Source organism: Danio rerio, chromosome 1 (assembly GCF_052040795.2).
Source record: "Danio rerio strain M-AB ecotype USA chromosome 1, GRCz13ab, whole genome shotgun sequence".
Classification (NCBI taxonomy): domain Eukaryota; kingdom Metazoa; phylum Chordata; class Actinopteri; order Cypriniformes; family Danionidae; genus Danio; species Danio rerio.
This window is the reverse complement of record NC_141021.1, coordinates 27,935,606-27,952,586: the sequence shown is the minus strand read 5'-3', so window position 1 is coordinate 27,952,586 and position 16,981 is coordinate 27,935,606. Positions and strand designations below refer to the sequence as shown.

At 37.8% G+C, this 16,981-nt stretch overlaps 1 protein-coding gene across 3 annotated transcripts in view; it reads right to left on the bottom strand.

Moving 5' to 3' along the window:
• uso1 (USO1 vesicle transport factor) overlaps nucleotides 1-16,981 on the bottom strand; it is a 49,542-nt gene that overhangs the window by 5,054 nt on the left and 27,507 nt on the right. For all 3 annotated transcript variants that reach the window (XM_087235306.1, XM_087235307.1, NM_200155.1), the window contains 8 exons: nucleotides 14,238-14,348; nucleotides 13,172-13,290; nucleotides 5,430-5,611; nucleotides 5,080-5,201; nucleotides 4,584-4,722; nucleotides 4,298-4,461; nucleotides 1,961-2,020; nucleotides 1,754-1,852 (listed from right to left, as the gene is read on the bottom strand). In XM_087235306.1, the coding sequence (XP_087091432.1) occupies nucleotides 1,754-1,852; nucleotides 1,961-2,020; nucleotides 4,298-4,461; nucleotides 4,584-4,722; nucleotides 5,080-5,201; nucleotides 5,430-5,611; nucleotides 13,172-13,290; nucleotides 14,238-14,348 (996 nt within the window). The remainder of the gene's footprint in view (nucleotides 1-1,753; nucleotides 1,853-1,960; nucleotides 2,021-4,297; nucleotides 4,462-4,583; nucleotides 4,723-5,079; nucleotides 5,202-5,429; nucleotides 5,612-13,171; nucleotides 13,291-14,237; nucleotides 14,349-16,981) is intronic.

Here is a 16,981-nt window from a genome sequence, read left to right as displayed (position 1 = left end):
GAGGATGGAGAATCAGTGCTATAACATATGCTGTATGTGATTTTGAATGTATGGCGCACACCTTTTCCGTGTTCATAATTTGAAGCCTGAATAGAAACTGACAGTACTTCATGTACAAAAACTTTGTCATGTTACTGCCTTATCACATGCAAAGTACCAAATTGCCACTGATTTATTGTAAAAAAAAAAATGTTGTTTCGGGATAATCCCACTCAGCTTTTTCATTAAACGAGACGCCAACTGTGCCATGGATAAACAATATTTCCCCTTTCTTTTTCTTTTTTGAAAAGAGAAAAGAAAAAAAAAACATCACTGCTTGAATTGACTTGTGAGGAACTTTTCAGATACGCATTTAAAAATTTCAGATTTCAAGGCTGATTTAAACTTCTGCATCAAGTGCACATGTACGGTCCGGTGCAGCCTTTGGGCCGTCACAGCCCCTTGCAAGGTCTGTGATTAGTCGGCTTGGTAGCAGTGACGAGCGCGGGCGGTGCTGAGAGCTGCAAGCCCGATAGAGTGTTTGTTTACAAGTGTCAAATCAAGTGAAGAAGCTCCAGATGGAAACTTTTGTTTTGTGTTTACCTTATGGTTAAAGTTGCTGCACGTCCGCCGGTTCCCGCTGCTAAATGAGTTGAGTTTAAGTTACTTCGTTAGCGTTCACAAAAAAACAACACCAGTGAAGACACTCGACACAGAGGAGCATAAAAACCTACTGCCCCCTAGCGTTTTGGAAGTATTGCAGAGCAACACAAACAGCACGCAGAAGTATAAATGTACGACTACGTGCAAGACAGATGCCATGGGTCAAGCCGATCACTTGACGCAGAAGTATAAACGAGCCTTTAATCTGCTTCATTCTACCATGATATTAAGTTTTAAATATAAACATGATTTTTTTTAACTGTCCTATAGGATGCAAGACAACAACTCCCCATGACTTCACACACTCAAGGTGTCATCAAAATTCACCTTTGTTTGTTGTGAACGTGTGCCCTTTAGAGGTTAAAATGACATAGTGCCTTTAATATAGAGCATTACATTAGCTACATTTCCATCCACCTATTTTTATGCGCATTCTGGAAAAGGCTGAGCACACTGTAAAACATCGCAAGTGTTATTTTGGTCATTCTAAAACGGTGTAACCATCTCAGTATTAGTGTTACTATAATATTAAATACCTCCAGAATCAAGAGCATCTGTGCTTTGTGTCTCACGCCTTCAAACGTCACCACTCATTCATTGCATGCCGGCATCATTTTCTGAGTAAGTAATTTATTAAATAAGGAAAAGATTTTAAAAAGTTTCTCTTACCACAGCAATATCAGTTTTTACTGTTGATATTTGGCAACAGTTAATTAGAAAGTGATGATTTTGTTCTCTTTGACTCATTGAATGGAAACGCTGATTTATTCTTACATCTTTTATGCAATATTCCAGTTTTGCGCATAAAGGTAATTCACATTTTTGGATGGAAACATAGCAATTGTAGACATTAAGCCATTAAAAAGTAGTTCTAAACCAAAGAAAGAGTAGAATATTGGCTTGTCTGAGAGCAACACTAATGTGAGTTTGAATATAACCTTTTTTGAATAAATCATTAGAGTAAGTTCATTGGCTTCTAAATAAATCAGCTGTTTTGTGATTTTACAACCAGATGGTTCACAGGTGGTCTGTAGGGTGGGCCACGTGAGGCCGAGACTACAGTGAACTGGACTGTTCTTTCTGGGAAGATCAATGAGTGCAACACACGTACTGTGGGCTCAGATCCTCGGAGAAGCTCCTGTCTTTCATTCTGCAGTTGTGTGATCTCCGCAGTCTGGCTCTGCAGCTGAGCTTTCAGCCCCTCTACCTCCTGCAACCACACATCAAACACTTTAATGATCTCCGTTCAAAAAAAAAAAAGGTACACAATGTTATTATGAAGACTTTAAGGAATATAATAAAAACTTTGGATCTTGACCTTTCGTAATTCTGTGACCTCTGATGTTGAATCCTCTACCGATGGCACACCCTCAGCTTTCTAATAGGCACAAATCAAAATTTAAAGAAACACTTTTATTACTTTTACTTTATAATTACTTTTAGCATGGATGCAGTCTATTTATCAAATGTGATGGAAGACATTTGGGACATTACTAAAAAAATTTTTTATTCTTCTAAGAACCCTCAAAAAATGTACCATGATTTCTACTAGGACTGGGTGTTATAATATGGTATATATCGTTACTTCTCAAATATTTTCTCGACTGTAACAGATTTTTTAAAACTAAAGCGTTCATAGAATATCACATCAGAAATCTGAACTTTAACCTGTGATTTATAATACTGAATACAGAATAACTCCGTGTACAATATCCCTCAGCAAATTAAACAGTCAAATGTGTTGCGCTACAGCCCCTGCTGAACAGCCTCCCTCTGGTCCTAATGCCTGCCTGGTAACACAACTAATTACCCGAAGACTAGGAAAATTAGTGAAAAATGCACAAATAACATGAGGATCTCATAAAATCCTTAGTCTGCTTTGATTTATTGGTCAGAATATGCGAGGAATTAATTATTTATTTATTTATTAACTGTGACACCAGTCACACAGAGCTAAATTCAGTATCTGCTCTAATAATCTTTTTTGGGAAAATAAAGATTCCAAATCTTACTCTTTATATAACACTGCACAAAAAACACACAGATCCAAAAGATATTGGCATCACAGTATAAAAATTTCTGTATAATCCAATATTGTTATATATATTCATTACTATAATTAACGGTCCAAATAAAAGAAAAATGATTTAAATTTTTTTAAGTATTTAATAGAACCCTTTTATTTTCTAAATCAACTACCTATTCAAAAACTATATTGTGAAATGGATGACTATTGTCAAATAAAATGACTCCTGATAACAAAATGATACCTTTAAACAGAATTTTGGTTGTACCACGCACCAAAACTACTAAACAGCACAATGGTTTTCATCATTGACAACAGTCATAAGAAGGTTTGCTTGGGCACCAAATTAAAATAAAAAACTTTTTATGAAGTATCATAAGACACCGAACATTGGCGTAATGATGTTAAAAAAAAAAAAAAAAAAAAAAGGAATCACAGCTTTTCTAAGCCAGGAAAAAAATTACACATTTAAATATTTTTAAAATAGATTTACAACATTACCATAAAAATATTACAGTTTAATAAATAAATAAAAAAATAAATAAATTAATAAATTAATTCATTAATTCATTAATTTTCAACTGCTTTTTCGGGGCTGGGTCACGGAGCATTAGTCTTAGGAGAGAACCTCAGACTAGTTTTTCTGCCTGGAACACCTCGCTAGGTAGGCATCCAGGAGACATCCGAAACAGATGCCCGAGCCACCTCAGTTGACTTCTCTCAATGTGGAGGAGCAGCGGCTCTACTCTGAGCTCCTCCCGGGTGACATAGCTCCTCACCCTATCTATATGGGTGTGGCCTGCCACCCTGCGAGGGAAACTTATTTTGGGCGCTTGGATCCAAGATCTTGTGCTTTCGGTTATGACCCAAAGCTCATGACCATAGGTGAGAGTAGGAACGTAGGTTGACCGGTAAATCGAAAGCTTTGCATTTCAGCTCAGCTCCTTTTTTACCACAACGGACCGGTACATCGACCACATTACTGCTGCCGCTGCACCAATCCGCCTGTCAATCTCACGCTCCATCCTTCCCTCATTCGTGAACAAAACCCCAAGATATTTGAACTCCACCTGGGGTAAGATCAACCTGGAGATGGCAAACCACCTTTTTCCGGTGGAGCTTCGTGGCCTTGAGGGTGCTGATTATAATCCAAGCCGCATCACATTCGGCAGCAAACTGCCAAAGTGCATCCTGAAGTCCCATGTTCGATGAAGCCAACAGAACAACATCATCTGTGATTAACAGAGATGAGATCCAATGGTCCTCGAACCGTACCCCCTCCAGCCCAAGGCTACGCTCTCTCGGCAATTCCGTTCATAATTTTTATGGACAGAAATTCAAAGGACAGCCCTACTGGAGTCCAAAATGCACTGGAAACAAGTCCACCCTCTGGTCCCCCTTCATAAAAATTGGAACCACCACCCCAATTGCCCAGTACAGAGGCACTGTCCCCGACCACCATGTGATATTGTAGAGACGTGTCAGCCAAGACGCCCCCAGTTTAATTGTATTTTTTTTTTTTAAATGCTAAATGCATGAATAAAAATGCAAATGGTTTCATATTAGGGTAACATACATTATAGCCATATATATAAAAAAATCTATTTCAGGAAACAGACACACACATACCAGGCTGGTTATTAGAGAGTCCTTCTCAGTCAGTTGTGTCTGCAATAGCTGGTTTTGTCTTTGCACTTCCTCGAGTCGTTCTCTGAGCTGACTTAGCTCTTCTGGCTGGAGGCCATTGACATGAGCTGCCTCCGCCTGATTACCTGCCTGCTGCGTATCTTTACCTGCACAATGTGAAGGAGTGAACATACGTTACAGTGATTCTGTTAAAATTGGTTTAAATACTATGGATTTCTATTTAAACACTTCTAATTCAATGGACATTTATCTGATGTTTGCTCGGTACCTAGTTTAAGTTTGAGGATGTTGTACTGATCTTTGTGCTGCTGGATCTGAGAAAGCTGTTGTGTTATGGTGCTCTCCAAATTTTCAGTCTGGGATGTAAGAGCGGTCACTTGTTTTTTCAGCTCGTTTATCTGAGAATCCTGCAATTAAAGAGGGATAAAGAGGGTGGTTTAACAAAGTATGCCTGTTTTTTTTTTTTTTTAGAAATTCTCTTCCAGAAAGCTTGCAGATGAAGGAGAAAGCACTGTTTAATAAGGAGAAACCCATTTTCTTAAGACCTATATTGCTTTTAATACAGAAAAATTGCATTTCAATATGGTTAAGTGTATCAGCTTACAGACGACAATCAGATACTCAAAGAAATAATCATTTAATAAACTCACAGCATGATTACTTATAGAATATTTATAGAAACAAGTCTTCTAATAACACTCAGTGACACTTATTTTAATTTTCAATGAGTGAATAAGATATTGAATAGTTTGGTGCATTTTTACCTGTTCTCTGATCAACTCTTTGTATTGGGTTACAATGCTGTCATGTTGCTCTAGTGTTTTCTTAACCTCTTCCTCCTTTTTCTCTTCTTCGCTTGACCTTAGCACTGCTTTTGTTATCATACCTGTGAACAATCAAAGAGCACCAGATTACGAAAATAGAAACCTTCTGGCCCATCCTAAAGGGTTGCAGTAGTCAAATTTCACATAGTGTTGTGTCTTTAAGGCTGTTTAAAATGTCCCAAAGGGCTTTTTTTTTTTTTTTTTTTTACCTTTTGTGAGTTTAATTTAGCCATTTAGCCACTTAAAAGATCAGCTTCACAAGGGTAAACAAATTCAAATATGACACTTACCTTCCAACTCTTTGACAAGTTTGGTAAATTCATGATCAAACAGCATGTGTTCTGGTGTGGAAAAGGCTGGCTGAGGTTTCTGAGCCGCCCGGGAATATAATTCGTGTTTCGTTATAAAGGCCAATTTCTCCACAAAGTTTTCCTTTCCTATGCGCTTCTCAATCAACTGCTTCAGCTTTTCTCTGTGAACAGAAAAAAAGATATTTTGTTAAACAGAGTGTGAGGTAGAACTGTAAATAATGAGAGAGAGCATTTTTAAGTTTAGTAGTTATAAATATATGTGATATTTTAGGGGAAAGTTCACCCAAACATAAACATTTACACACTATTAACTCACATTTAAGTGGTGTCAAACTTTTAGTTTCTTTATTCTGGTAAATGCAAAAGAATACATTTTAAAGAATGCTGAAAACTAGTAAAAAATTGACATCCATAGTATGAAAAACTTACTTCAGCTATCTTTAAATTATCTTCTTTTTTGTTCAACAGAAGAAAGTCAATAATGGGAGAACTTTAAGGTTTGGGTCAACCATCTCTTTAACATCAATTTAACATCAAAACAAATTTTGCTTAGTTCTGCAAATGAGTTATATTTTTAAATTTGCTTTCTATTGCTCCATGTTCATTACTTAAAGGTAAAAGTTCTACCACCTGCCATTTTATTTGGTTCTCTATCATTATTGTTACATTCCTGTACATTTCTGTGTTGCGTAATTATTATTTATATATATATATATTTTTTCTCGCTAGTCTCTCTCTCTCTCTCCGTGCTCGCTTGCTCTCTACCTCTCTCCCGCTTCCACCTATACAGTGGCTCCGATTGGCTACCGCTGCCCAGCTGTTTGCCGTGCCCCCCTTGACGTCATCCAAGGTCTCCAATCCAGCCGCTGCCACCGTGGCATAAAAGTGGTGACAGGACGCTACACTGGAGGCCCTGAATTGCTGTGTTGTGCTGTGTGTCTGTGGTTTTTGATATATGTCTACTGTGTGTAACAATTTGGTATCTGTCCGTTATTTGTTCTCCATTTGTCTACCGTCGATGTCATGCGCATCTGAGGTTGGAGAGTGGGACAGGTAAGAATGTCGTGCGACATACATTGTGCACAAGTAGCTTGAATATCTTTGTATTAGACACACTAGGTAAGGGGCGTGCTCCACCCACTGTACTTTTGGTTTTTCCATCAAAGATCAGCGTAGGTTAGGTAGTGCGTATTAGACGCGAAGATTCTTTTCAATAACTTCTGCATTTTTATTTTGGATAGATAGGGTAGAGATTGGGCCAAATAGATTGTTTTTGTTTTATTTATTTTTATTGTTTGGATGCCGCCCGCGTCTCATTTCTCCAACTCTCCATATCTGGTCAAACGTCTTATGCATTTGTTATCTGTGAAATTCAATGTCTCTTTGTAAATATTCAAGAATCTTTCTATATACATTTTTTTTGGCATTCATTATTATCACTATTTTTGTAAATAAAATCACGTATTGCATTTAGCTGGTCTTGGTTTTTGTCCCTCATTTATTGATGTTGTGTGGTTGCTTATGTGTTTCACCCAAAAGTTAATGTTACTCCTCTTCCCCTTTATTTAACATCATTTAAATCGTAACATTAAATGGGGGCTCGTCTGGGATAAAGAAAGATTCCCAAAAAAAAAAAAAATTGGAAGTGAAACTATTTGCATCCACACATATATCTTAAGTGTTGGGTGGTGTTGTGTGAGATAGCTGACGCTGTGTGCAGGCATTATGGTCGTATTTGATTTACAGGCTTTTATTCTCAAACCGAGTTGGGAACAAATTGATAAGTGTAGAAAAGATGACTTATTGATTATTGCAAGCCATTATGACATTTCTGTTGAAAAACAGGCTTTAAAGAAAGAGATCAAACGTTTGGTTGAGACACGCTTGGTTGAGCTGAAAATACTGCAGGGGAGTGATGAAGGCGGTGAGGGCATGCGACATTCCAGCATGGAGGCGCGGCCTGCTGATTCCTTGAATGAGCTGGGTGAAGGTTTGGGTGAAGGTTTGGATGAAGTAGATGCCGAGGCGGAGGCTGATGGTAAGCCTGCTCTTCCTCCCTTTTATCCTTTTTCCCCTGAGTCTAGAGAAGACGTACGTTTAAAGGTACGTCTGGCCCGAATGCAAATGGAGACGCAGGAAAAGATGCAGGCTCGCCAAGCTGAATTAGACATGCGTGTACAAATACGTAAGCTGGAGATCGAGGCTGATACGCAAGTAAGGCTAAGACAGCTTGAGCTGGATGCTGCGAAGGCTGCTGCCAGCCCAGCTGCGCAGTCAAGCACTGCGCACAGTCCTGTGTCCCCCCCGCCGTCTGAACCATCCTCGCTTGCCTTTGATGTCAGCCGTTCTGTAGCTCTTATTCCCCAGTTTAGAGAAAGCGAAGTTGATACATATTTTAACGCTTTCGAGCGCATTGCGTCTGCTCTGCGTTGCCCAAAAGATGTCTGGTCTCTTCTCCTCCAGTGTAAGTTGATAGGGAAGGCTCAGGAAGTCTGCTCGACTCTTTCATTAGAAGATAGTTTGCAGTATGACACTGTCAAGTCAGCAGTCCTTCGTGCTTATGAGCTGGTACCAGAAGCTTATCGGCAAAGATTTAGAAACCATAAGAAAAATAGCCATCAGACATTTGTGGAGTTTTCACGGGAGAAATCAGTCCTGTTTGATAAGTGGTGTGCTGCATGTCAGGTAACTGATTTTGCAAAGTTACGAGAATTGCTGTTAATTGAGGAGTTCAAGTCGTGTTTACCAGAAAAGGTAGTAGTTTATTTAAATGAACAGAAAGTGTCCACTGTGTCTCAAGCAGCTGTGCTTGCAGATGAGTTTGTGCTAACGCATAAAAATGTGTTTACTTCAGTGCGTCCCGAAAAGAGCTCATCTGGCTCGCATGTGCAGTCACAACCATCTAGTTCGAATTTCAGTCCACAAACTACTAAAAATGACCTTGAGTGTTACTACTGCCACAAGAAAGGGCACAAATTATCTGACTGTATTAATTTAAAAAGAAAACAGCAACAGCCAAAAAGTGTTGGATTTGTGAATTCGGTTACTGTGTTACCGAGTGATGCTTGCAATAGCAGTTTTGCGCCTTTTCTAATGAAAGGTTGGATTTCTTTATCTGGAGAGCCGCATGATCAGAAAGAAGTTCAAATCTTGCGTGACACTGGCGCCGCTCAGAGCTTTATTCTTTCTGATTGTTTACCGCTGTCAGATAAATCGTACTGCTGTGCCAGCGTTTTAGTTCAAGGATTTGAGATGGGTATTGTAAATGTGCCTTTACACCGTGTACATTTGCAATGCGATCTAATTACAGGATTTGTGAAAGTTGGTGTGCGTTCTTCTTTGCCTGTAAATGGAGTTGACATCATTTTAGGAAATGATTTAGCAGGAGGGAAAGTGATGCCTGTTGTGGAAGTGTTAGACAGTCCGACTGTGTCCTCTTCACCTGACATTTTTACAAAAAACTATCCTGAAGTGTTTTCTGCGTGTGCTGTCACACGAGCGCAAATGCGCAGAGCTGGCGAGGACGCCGCGTTGGATGACACTTTTATGGCTTCAGTTTTTGCAGACCAGTTACCTTCTCCTCCCTCTGATTCAGAGTCAAGTTCAAAGGCTCACTCAAGTTCAGTGTCGGTAAGAGCGCATGCGCCACTAAATTCTAATGCTTTACCATTAAATATCACCAGAGATCAAATGTGTGCTGCGCAACGAAAAGATCCTAATTTGAGTAAATGCTTTGATTCGGCTCTGGATCCTGAGGTAGCTAAAAAGAGTCAGGTTGCATATTTTGTTGAAGATGGTCTGCTGATGAGAAAGTGGAGTCCTAATAACAGAGGAGACTTAGACTGGAGTGATGTGTATCAAATTGTCATACCTGATCTGTACAGACAACAAATTATGAGTTTAGCTCATGATCATCACATGTCAGGACATTTGGGGGTGACAAAAACGTATGATCGTATCATTAGACATTTTTTTTGGCCGGGCATGAAAAAGAATGTGGCTGAATATTGTCGCACCTGTCATACTTGTCAGGTCACTGGAAAGCCTAATCAGGTGATTCCCCCTGCCCCTCTTGTGCCTATTCCTGTGATTGGTGAGCCATTTGAAAATGTTATCGTTGATTGTGTCGGACCCTTGCCAAAGACTAAATCAGGAAATCAATTTCTTCTAACTATTATGTGCCGCGCAACCCGTTTTCCTGAAGCAGTGCCACTGCGTAAAATTACAGCTTCTGCCGTCTCAAAAACACTCGTTAAATTTTTTTCTACATTCGGACTTCCTAAAGTTGTTCAAACAGATCAAGGAACTAATTTTCTCTCTAAATTGTTCTCACAAATTCTAAAAACCCTTGGCATTTCCCACCGTCATTCTAGTGCATATCACCCCGAAAGTCAGGGTGCGCTTGAGAGGTTCCATCAAACCTTGAAAAGCATGTTAAGAAAATATGCAATGGACACTGAAAAAGACTGGGACGAGGGTGTGCCACTGGTTTTGTTCGCAGTGCGTGAAACCGTTCAAGAATCGCTTGGATTTAGCCCCGCAGATCTAATTTATGCACACGGGTTTCGGGGACCTTTGAAAATTTTGAAGGAAAATATTTTAAACACTGACTCAAACGTTAAGTGTAATATTCTGGACTTTGTTAGTCGATTTCGAGAGCATTTGCATGCTGCGTGTTCTCTCGCTCGAGAATCCCTCTCTGTTGCGCAATCAGGCATGAAGAGACGGTATGATACAAATGCTCTCTCTCGTTATTTTCAACCTGGTGACGAAGTTCTTGTTCTGCTGCCTATTCCTGGCTCCGCTCTTTCTGCTAGATTTTCTGGCCCGTACCGAGTTTTGGAAAAGATAAGTGATACTGATTACGTTATTGACACCCCTGACAGAAGACGTCAGTCACGCGTATGTTACATCAATATGCTTAAACCATATCACTCCAGAACTTCACCTATTAAATCCACAGTTCAGATCGCAGGGCCCGCGATCTCTTCTGCTGCAGTCTGTGATGTGTTATCCTCCTCCCTTCATTTGCCCAGTGCAGATGATGATGGAGTGGTTTTGCGCAAAGCATCAGTTCAGTCACCGCGCTTAAGCAATTCAGATATGCTGAAACTTTTGTCCACGCAATTAGTTCACTTGTCTATCGAACAACAAAAAGATGTTGAGTGTCTCATTTATGATTTTCCACAATTATTTGGAGACATTCCTACGCAGACCACAGTATTAAAGCATGACATTAAAATCAACTGCTCTGCTCCGATAAAGCAACATGCTTATAGAGTGAATACCACAAAGAGATCCATAATGCGAACCGAAGCCGAATATTTGCTTGATAATAATTTGGCGGTTCATAGCAGTAGTCCTTGGAGTAGTCCGTGTTTGCTCGTTCCAAAGCCGGATGGAACTTATCGATTCTGTACAGACTACAGAAAAATAAATGCCGTCACTGTACCGGATTCATATCCGTTACCGCGGATAGAAGACTGTATTGATAGCCTTGGTACTGCACAGTTTGTCACAAAATTAGACTTACTTAAAGGGTATTGGCAAATTCCACTTAGTCCACAAGCTTCTGAAATTTCTGCATTCGTTACTCCGGATTATTTTCTTCAATATTCCGTTATGGCTTTCGGCATGCGAAACGCCCCCGCAACATTTCAGAGACTCGTCAATATTGTTTTAGCCGGTGTTCCAAATTGCAACGCATACCTTGACGATTTGGTGGTATATTCATCTGACTGGAAAGAACATATTGCTCTTTTAAGGACAGTGTTTGAGAGGCTAGCAAATGCATCACTGACCCTTAATTTAGCAAAATGTGAATTCGGCCAAGCTACCGTTACATATCTGGGAAAGGAAGTTGGTAAAGGTCAAGTTCGTCCAGTTGAAGCTAAGGTCACTGCCATCTCTGAGTTTCCCATCCCAAAAACCAGACGCGAACTGCGCAGGTTTCTTGGCATGTCTGGCTATTACCGTAGTTTTTGTAGAAACTTTTCAACTGTGGTTAACCCTCTTACTAACCTTCTTAGCCCGGCTGTGCCCTATGTATGGACAGAGGAATGTCAGCGTGCGTTTGACAATGTGAAAGCACTCTTGTGTAGTAAACCTGTATTAGCTGCACCAGATGTGACTAAAGCTTTCAAATTGGAAGTTGATGCCAGTGGAGTTGGTGCAGGTGCTGTCCTCATGCAGGAAGATAATTTTGGTATCGATCACCCGATTTGTTATTTCTCCAAGAAATTCAATAAACATCAGTTGAATTACTCAACTATTGAGAAAGAAGCTTTAGCCCTTCTTCTTGCAGTGCAGTATTTTGAGGTTTATATCGGATCCACCTGCATTCCGGTTGCAGTCTATACAGATCATAATCCGCTTGTGTTCTTGTCAAGGATGTTCAATCAAAATCAACGCCTTATGCAGTGGTCGCTGATTTTGCAGGACTACAACCTAACCATTTTCCATAAGAAGGGAGCCGAAAACGTGGTGGCAGATGCTCTTTCTCGAGCTTAAGTTGATTGCATTTTTCTTAAAATGCTTGTGCTTATTTATTTATTTATTTATTCATTTGTTGTCACGAGTTACAAACATAATATGTTTGTTCTTTAGGGTGAGGATGTTACATTCCTGTACATTTCTGTGTTGCGTAATTATTATTTATATATATATATTTTTTTTCTCGCTAGTCTCTCTCTCTCTCACCGTGCTCGCTTGCTCTCTACCTCTCTCCCGCTTCCACCTATACAGTGGCTCCGATTGGCTACCGCTGCCCAGCTGTTTGCCATGCCCCCCTTGACGTCATCCAAGGTCTCCAATCCAGCCGCTGCCACCGTGGCATAAAAGTGGTGACAGGACGCTACACTGGAGGCCCTGAATTGCTGTGTTGTGCTGTGTGTCTGTGGTTTTTGATATATGTCTACTGTGTGTAACAATTTGGTATCTGTCCGTTATTTGTTCTCCATTTGTCTACCGTCGATGTCATGCGCATCTGAGGTTGGAGAGTGGGACAGGTAAGAATGTCGTGCGACATACATTGTGCACAAGTAGCTTGAATATCTTTTATTAGACACACTAGGTAAGGGGCGTGCTCCACCCACTGTACTTTTGGTTTTTCCATCAAAGATCAGCGTAGGTTAGGTAGTGCGTATTAGACGCGAAGATTCTTTTCAATAACTTCTGCATTTTTATTTTGGATAGATAGGGTAGAGATTGGGCCAAATAGATTGTTTTTGTTTTATTTATTTTTATTGTTTGGATGCCGCCCGCGTCTCATTTCTCCAACTCTCCCATATCTGGTCAAACGTCTTATGCATTTGTTATCTGTGAAATTCAATGTCTCTTTGTAAATATTCAAGAATCTTTCTATATACATTTTTTTTGGCATTCATTATTATCACTATTTTTGTAAATAAAATCACGTATTGCATTTAGCTGGTCTTGGTTTTTGTCCCTCATTTATTGATGTTGTGTGGTTGCTTATGTGTTTCACCCAAAAGTTAATGTTACTCCTCTTCCCCTTTATTTAACATCATTTAAATCGTAACAATTATATTAAACACTGTTAAAGGACATAGCATTTAATAATTACTACTTTAATTACCTAAATGAAGAGGAAATAAAATAAGACTGATTGTGACTAATTTGAAATCAACTGCCAGCCCTAGTCATAAGACTCGTCAACAAAAGGAAGCGTTGAAGGAAACAAAGCAAGAAAGTAAACATACTTAGTGTAGTTCTCTAAACTGTTGTCGTTATAGTAGATACAAATCCCCAACAACAGAGCACAGAGACCCTGAACCAGTCGCTCATCCTCACCCAGATTTTCTGAGATTTGTCCTGTCAACTGAACACAGAATTTAAGGAAACAAAACAAAATAAATACTAAATAAACAATAATAATAAATAAAAAAAGCGAACATTCGAACATGTATATTTGATCTTTAGTCAATTTATTTGTCTTCCCTTTGTACAAGTGGAGGTTTCATGGCATCTGCTTGTATAAAGTTTTTTAGACATGTTTTCTTGATTTTCGCTTTGTTTGTTATTAACAGGGAATAGTCATGTTTTTGTCTGACACAGTGCATAATTTAAACAAAATAGTGATCATTAAAATAAATAAGCAGTGTTAAAGTTGCTTTTAAATGTCTTTAAAATCCTAGGTCACTTTTATTTAAAAAAAAAGAAACTAAATTATTACTTAGTAACTTTTTAAGAAAAGTAATGTGAAAGATTGTCTTGTTATTTTTGTTTCTTTGTTTTAAGGCCTAAGATTATATATCACTTTTAAAGTACAAAAAAATGTAGATAGACTTCAGTGGATTTACTGTGAAGTTTCTCATAGAAATACGATTAGTACAGTAAAGTAAAATTAAAGTAAATCTTGAAACCTAGGATTAGTTTGGGTTTGTTCACTACAAAAAGGGTTAATGTCCTTTTAAACCAATAGGACTGAACACAAATGAACATTTTGGGTATAAAGAGAATCATTAGATTTCTGTTCTTACAGTGTCTTTCTGTGGTTTCTCTAATGCTCTCTAATTCTCTAATTCTTATATATAGTTTATATATCATATTTATTTAGTCATATTTGTATCATGTGTTCAAACCATCTGAATGGTTTGGAACAATTAACACAATTCATGTTTTAGTAAGCCACCTTTAAGCATTCACAGAGAGTTTAATCCGTCAATTATTAACTACGATTTAAACGTTATCATCAAAGTGCAGAACGATAAAACAAGCGGTATGTGTGTATATCAAGTAAATAAATCAGGTTTATCAAAAGGATACAAAGGGAACATTGTCTTGATTGTGCAGGAAGTGCATGACAGCGATTGGACAGTTACTGATCCAGGTGCAGAGCAACATGAGGAGACCGACCTTCGTCTGCACCCTACTGCCCTGTACACAGAAGAAAACATGAAATTATTTACTCACTTATACTGTAGGACACATGGTGCAAACATTCACTTTTAACATCTAAGAAATAAGCAAACATGTTCAGAAAAGACTGTGCTGCAAGAACTCTCATTTCACAGTGTAAATGTCAACTTCCAATATTCCAATATTTCCAATGTTAACCAAATCATATTTGCTCATTCTTAGAGAAAAGTAAAAGAAAAATAGCAAAATTGAGCAGGTGAAGCCCATCTAACCCTTGTCTTTGACCTGTTTTGCTTGCAATTAGATGTACTGTACAGTACAGTAAATAAACTTAAATCATGTAATGTTCAGTACATAAAATAAACTTAAATCAAGTATAAATTTGAATCATTATGTAGCTAAGAGGGTCAAGTTGTATTCATATTGAATCTAGAGCTAAAGAAAGACAGCTTACATTCTCAATGAATAAGCTTAAAGTATCCTTTGGATTTTACAAGTATGAAAGGGTCATTTACTGGATGACCAATCTCATCAACAAAATAGTACATGGGTACTGTACGCCCTTTTAAATATAGGATTTTTTCGGTTTACAGTCCAAAAAGACATGGAGCTGCTTATTTATGACAAATATCATATTCATGATAATTATGATTATTTTGTTATTATCCATGATTTAACATGACTTAAGTGGGCCAGACAAGCAAAAAAAAAAAAAAAAAAAAAAAACAATAAAAAAATAATATATATATATACACACAAGTCATTTATTTAATTTGTGAGATATACATATTATACACACACACACACACACACACACACACACGCACGCACGCACGCACGCACGCACGCACGCACAGTTGAAGTCAGAATTATTAGCCCCTCTGAATTATTAGCCCCCTTGTTTATTTTTTTCCCCAATTTCTTTTTAACGGAGAAGATTTTTTCAACATTTCTAAACATAATAGTTTTAATACCTCATTTCTAATAACTGATCTATTTTATCTTTGCCATGATGACAGTAAATAATATTTGACTAGATATTTTTCAAGACACTTCTATATAGCTTAACGTGACATTTAAAGGCTTAACTAGGATATATAGGTTAACTAGGCAGGTTAGGGTAATTAGGCAAGTCATTGTATAATGATAGTTTGTTCTGTAGACTATTGAAAAAAGGATATGGTTTAAAGGGGCTAATAATTTTGACCTTAAAATGAAGTTTAAAAAATTTTAAACTAATTCCAGCCAAAATAAAACAAATAGGACTCTCTCCAGAAGAAAACAATATAATCAGACATACTGTGAAATTTCCTTGCTCTGTTAAACATCATTTGGGCTAGTAATTTTCAAACCATTATTGTACATTATTTTGTTAGATTAGCTCCAGATTTGGCTTCGGTACTGACTAAACTAATGTATATTGTAAAGCATCCTATAGAACACATCATTTAAATGAGAAATTTATGAGGTGTGTACTCATATGCTGAGCACTGTATGTTTTATGAGACTGCTTTGGCAAACAATTAGATAGAAAACTATATAAAAGATATTAATTAGTGAAAAAGACAAAGCAGACGGTTAAAAGCCAAGCTTTAAGAATTTTCTGTAGTATCTACAGACACACACACACACACACACACACACACACGCACACGCACACGCACACACACACACACACACACACAAACACACAAACACAATTTTTTTAAAACTAATTGGCTTTTGCCGATAAAACGACAACAGGGTGATCTAACAACAATGATTTTAGATTAGCTCTATGACTTCCCATGAAAAAAACATCTAAGTGTAAAATTTTAATAGAGTTTTGTGAAGAAAACACAGCAGTAGGAAACATCAAAGGCAAGCTCGGATCCACAGAGATACTCGCAACACAGAAACAAAGTTTGAAGTGCCTCAGTGTGAAATGTGGTCTAAATACAAAAACAACCTCTAAAGTCAAGACAAGAGTCGCATCGGAAATCAAGTACTTGTACTGCTCAAAACAACAAAGCATTCACCAGTTTTAGTTGACGTCAAGAAATGTCAAGTGCATGTGTTAACATTAGCATCAGCATGATTAGCCTCTCGCATTCTTGAAGAAAGCTGTGACTGCTAAAGGTTTGAAACTGTATATTTTTAAAAGAACTACACAGTCTAGGTAAGCAGAGAACTTCCTTTAGTTTTAAAGATTACAATCAGAGACCTTATTTTATAATTTATTTTAAATAGAAAATAATAGAACAGGCTGCTGCATAATTAGACATTTTTCACAACTTTCACCTCAAAATGTCAAATTCTGCTTTAAACACAACAACCCCCTATCATAAGTGAAACAAAAAACCATAATGTGAAATATTATTACAATTATAGATATATATATATATTTTTTACACTAATTTGATTTTTTATTTTATTTTAAAATGTATTCCTATGAGGGCACCGCTGAACACTGAAGCAGTTTTGAGCAATTTTTTTTTGTCGGTCCATCTCTAATATGTTGCAACAATTCTAGTAACATGTATTATTTGTATTTATTATTATCATCATCAACACTGAAATCAGTTCTTCTGCACAAGCTTTTGTGGAAATCCAAATCTCGCATTTATTAGACGAGAAAGTTTGGTAACTAAAAATGTTTTTCTGCCATTACT